We start from the raw sequence: 5000 nt of genomic DNA, 5'->3' as shown, positions 1-5000 counted from the left end.
GGGGATGGGGGACGGGCCCAAGTCCTCTCTTTTCAAGTCTCCCTCAGGACGTTTGTCTCTTCCTGAGCAGCCCAGGATCCAGGGGGCGGATCCTTCTCTAACCACAGAAGTCTCAACTTTACCAAATGACTCATGGTACAAATATTAAAAACAAAGCTTTGGGATCAAACATTAAACTGAATCAACAAGTTTGAAACACAGAAATGAAAACAAGTCAACGAATGAAAAGATCGAACAGGGTTAGGGTTCCTGAAGATGATGAGCTGTCAATCACCTGAGGCCGGACCGCATCATCACTTCCTTCCTGTTCAGAGGAGAAGCTGTCATCATCGTCCTCCCAGTAGTGATCTGTGAACACAACAACAACCTGTCAACACAACAACACAACAAACTGTGAACACAACAACACACTGTCAACACAACAACACAACAAACTGTGAACACAACAAGTGTTCCTCTGAGGAGGTCTCTGAGCCTCCTCTGTGAGGAGGTGTAGGAGCACTGGTTACTCCCCAGGTACAGGAGGAGGCTCAGAGACCTCCTCACAGAGGAGGTGTGGGAGCACTGGTTCCTCCCCAGGTACAGGAGGAGGCTCAGAGACCTCCTCACAGAGGAGGTGTGGGAGCACTGGTTCCTCCCCAGGTACAGGAGGAGGCTCAGAGACCTCCTCACAGAGGAGGTGTAGGAGCACTGGTTCCTCCCCAGGTACAGGAGGAGGCTCAGAGACCTCCTCATAGAGGAGGTGTGGGAGCACTGGTTACTCCCCAGGTACAGGAGGAACTCAGAGACCTCCTCATAGAGGAGGTGTGGGAGCACTGGTTCCTCCCCAGGTACAGGAGGAGGCTCAGAGACCTCCTCATAGAGGAGGTGTACGAGCACTGGTTCCTCCCCAGGTACAGGAGGAGGCTCAGACACCTCCTCACAGAGGAGGTGTGGGAGCACTGGTTACTCCCCAGGTACAGGAGGAGGCTCAGAGACCTCCTCATAGAGGAGGTGTGGGAGCACTGGTTACTCCCCAGGTACAGGAGGAGGCTCAGAGACCTCCTCACAGAGGAGGTGTAGGAGCACTGGTTCCTCCCCAGGTACAGGAGGAGGCTCAGAGACCTGCTCATAGAGGAGGTGTGGGAGCACTGGTTCCTCCCCAGGTACAGGAGGAGGCTCAGAGACCTCCTCACAGAGGAGGTGTAGGAGCACTGGTTCCTCCCCAGGTACAGGAGGAGGCTCAGAGACCTCCTCATAGAGGAGGTGTGGGAGCACTGGTTACTCCCCAGGTACAGGAGGAGGCTCAGAGACCTCCTCATAGAGGAGGTGTGGGAGCACTGGTTCCTCCCCAGGTACAGGAGGAGGCTCAGAGACCTCCTCATAGAGGAGGTGTACGAGCACTGGTTCCTCCCCAGGTACAGGAGGAGGCTCAGACACCTCCTCACAGAGGAGGTGTGGGAGCACTGGTTACTCCCCAGGTACAGGAGGAGGCTCAGAGACCACCTCATAGAGGAGGTGTGGGAGCACTGGTTACTCCCCAGGTACAGGAGGAGGCTCAGAGACCTCCTCACAGAGGAGGTGTAGGAGCACTGGTTACTCCTCAGGTACAGGAGGAGGCTCAGAGACCTCCTCACAGTGGAGGTGTAGGAGCACTGGTTCCTCCCCAGGTACAGGAGGAGGCTCAGAGACCTGCTCATAGAGGAGGTGTGGGAGCACTGGTTCCTCCCCAGGTACAGGAGGAGGCTCAGAGACCTCCTCACAGAGGAGGTGTAGGAGCACTGGTTCCTCCCCAGGTACAGGAGGAGGCTCAGAGACCTCCTCATAGAGGAGGTGTGGGAGCACTGGTTACTCCCCAGGTACAGGAGGAGGCTCAGAGACCTCCTCATAGAGGAGGTGTGGGAGCACTGGTTCCTCCCCAGGTACAGGAGGAGGCTCAGAGACCTCCTCATAGAGGAGGTGTACGAGCACTGGTTCCTCCCCAGGTACAGGAGGAGGCTCAGACACCTCCTCACAGAGGAGGTGTGGGAGCACTGGTTACTCCCCAGGTACAGGAGGAGGCTCAGAGACCTCCTCATAGAGGAGGTGTGGGAGCACTGGTTACTCCCCAGGTACAGGAGGAGGCTCAGAGACCTCCTCACAGAGGAGGTGTAGGAGCACTGGTTACTCCTCAGGTACAGGAGGAGGCTCAGAGACCTCCTCACAGAGGAGGTGTAGGAGCACTGGTTACTCCTCAGGTACAGGAGGAGGCTCAGAGACCTCCTCACAGAGGAGGTGTAGGAGCACATGGACAGAACAGAGCTGAGCTTCCACTGTGAGTTTGTCCTGTTTGAATAATGAGATGCTGAGAAGTGATTGGTTCTCCTCTGTGAGGAGGTTCTCTGAGCCTCCTCACAGAGGAGGTGTAGGAGCACTGGTTACTCCCCAGGTACAGGAGGAGGCTCAGAGACCTCCTCACAGAGGAGGTGTAGGAGCACTGGTTACTCCCCAGGTACAGGAGGAGGCTCAGAGACCTCCTCATAGAGGAGGTGTGGGAGCACTGGTTCCTCCCCAGGTACAGGAGGAGGCTCAGAGACCTCCTCATAGAGGAGGTGTAGGAGCACTGGTTACTCCCCAGGTACAGGAGGAGGCTCAGAGACCTCCTCATAGAGGAGGTGTAGGAGCACTGGTTACTCCCCAGGTACAGGAGGAGGCTCAGAGATTGGTTCTTCTCTGTCGTGGTGAGAACACAAACGTTCACTCCAGTTTGACTCAGATCCTCGTGTCCAGATTATTTGACCCTGAAGTCAAAGATGTAAAAGTTTAGAACATGAGAGTAAACGTTCTGTGTTCATCTCTTTGATCTGAGACGAGGAAGAGGAGGAGGACCAATCAGGAGCCAGGGTTCTCCTACCCAGGGCCTTGGTGATGCTGCCATGGGGACCACTTGTCTCCTCCAGCTCGATTGGCTGGCTGGAGACAGAGAGGACGCTCAGCTCCGCCCACCGCACGGAGACGTTCTTCAGGCTGCCATGGAGACCGAGGATGTGGGTTCTGTCAGTCGGATGCTGCATCACCTGGGACGCACACACAGACACACACAGACACACACAATCACACACAATCACAATTACAATCCAATAATGGTCTGTCCCCTGGTGGTCCGTCCCCTGGTGGTCCGTCCCCTGGTGGTCCGTCCCCTGGTGGTCCGTCCCCTGGTGGTCCGTCCCCTGGTGGTCCGTCCCCTGGTGGTCTGTCCCCTGGTCGTACCTCGTCCATGTTGATGACTCCCGCTGCCAGAGTCCTGAAGCCCCGGATGGTACGGTTCTTGTATCTTTTCTTCCTCTGCAGCATCACATGGAGACGATTAGCGTCTCGCTTCAGGAAGTGAGGATACTGAAACACAGAGTTTATATACAGTCACTGATCATCTGTATATACAGTCACTGATCATCTTTATATTCAGTCACTGATTCTCTTTATATACAGTCACTGATTCTCTTTATATACAGTCACTGATCATCTTTATATACAGTCACTGATCCTCTTTATATACAGTCACTGATCATCTTTATATACAGTCACTGATCATCTTTATATACAGTCACTGATCATCTTTATATACAGTCACTGATTCTCTTTATATACAGTCACTGATCATCTTTATATACAGTCACTGATCATCTTTATATACAGTCAGTGTTTATCTTTATATACAGTCACTAATCATCTTTATATACAGTCACTGATCCTCTTTATATACAGCCACTGATCATCTATATATACAGTCACTGATCCTCTTTATATACAGTCACAGTCACGAATCATCTTGATATACAGTCACTGATCATCTTTATATACAGCCACTGATCATCTATATAAACAGTCACTAATCATCTTTATATACAGTCACTGATCATCTTTATATACAGCCACTGATCATCTTTATATACAGTCACTGATCATCTTTATATACAGTCACTGATCATCTTTATATACAGTCACTGATCATCTTTATATACAGTCACTGATCATCTTTATATACAGTCACTGATCATCTTTATATACAGTCACTGATCATCTTTATATACAGTCACTGATCATCTTTATATACAGTCACTGATTCTCTTTATATACAGTCCCTGATGGACAGATGATCTGAGTGTGTAACGGTTCAGTCTGTGAGGTTGTGTAGGAACCTGCAGTGAGAAGGTGAGCTCCAGGTCAGTTGCCATGATGCCGTCTGGAGGGAGAAGATACTCGTTGGACCTCAGAGTTCTTCTGGAGCCCTGAGGTTCAGGTGGAACACGTGTTTGGATCAACATGGTTCACATCAGTTAAACCTGTGAGTTCAGGAGAAGGTGTGAAACGTTCCTCTGACCTGGATCTTCACAGCGATGACGACGGAGCTGAGCTCTCGGTCCAACTCCCTCAGGACCAGGAGCTTCTTCAGAGTCAGACTACACAACCTGACACACACACACACACACACACACACATACACACACATACAATACGACAACATGCTGTCAGGGATTCAACATCTGGGAACCAGGAACATTTGTAAAAGATTTGACAGTTCAGGCACAGACGGTAAATAAAGATGGACGACATGAAGGCTCCCTAAAGTCAAGACAAATGGTCTCTATCGCCCCCTGGTGTCTGGCTGCAGCATAGATCATAAACCTGCTCCATGTTAGCAGGTAGGACATGGACAAAACTCACTAAATCAAAGTGGACGTTAAATGAAAGTTTGTCAAAGATGCTTCTGTCGTTCAGGTCGTTCTTATCTCTTTGATGTTTGTTGATGTTTCTGATCAGGATCATACAGGAAGTGGTCACACATCAGCTTCCTGTCACACGTGTTCATACGTGTTCATCCGTGTTCAGTGGAGGACGTCTCCTGCTGTTAACACCTTGGCTCATAAAGGACGGTGCTTCATGGTCTGTTTGACTCTCAATGCTCATCGGCTGTTTGAAGAAGACTTGAAACTCGAGCCTGAGACAGAAACTCCTGACTGTCCCTGACGTCTGTTCCCATT

At 50.9% G+C, this 5000-nt stretch overlaps 1 protein-coding gene across 3 annotated transcripts in view; it reads right to left on the bottom strand.

Annotated features, from left to right (window-relative positions):
* LOC133954014 (phosphofurin acidic cluster sorting protein 1-like) overlaps positions 1–5000 on the bottom strand; it is a 15752-nt gene that overhangs the window by 8362 nt on the left and 2390 nt on the right. For all 3 annotated transcript variants that reach the window (XM_062388262.1, XM_062388263.1, XM_062388261.1), the window contains exons 2-6: positions 4340–4427; positions 4158–4247; positions 3229–3354; positions 2873–3035; positions 275–348 (exon numbers count right to left, since the gene is read on the bottom strand). In XM_062388262.1, the coding sequence (XP_062244246.1) occupies positions 275–348; positions 2873–3035; positions 3229–3354; positions 4158–4247; positions 4340–4427 (541 nt within the window). The remainder of the gene's footprint in view (positions 1–274; positions 349–2872; positions 3036–3228; positions 3355–4157; positions 4248–4339; positions 4428–5000) is intronic.

Source organism: Platichthys flesus, chromosome 5, assembly GCF_949316205.1.
Source record: "Platichthys flesus chromosome 5, fPlaFle2.1, whole genome shotgun sequence".
Taxonomy (NCBI): Eukaryota; Metazoa; Chordata; class Actinopteri; order Pleuronectiformes; family Pleuronectidae; genus Platichthys; species Platichthys flesus.
The sequence above is the reverse complement of the archived record's forward strand: the minus strand, read 5'-3'. Positions and strand labels throughout refer to the sequence as shown.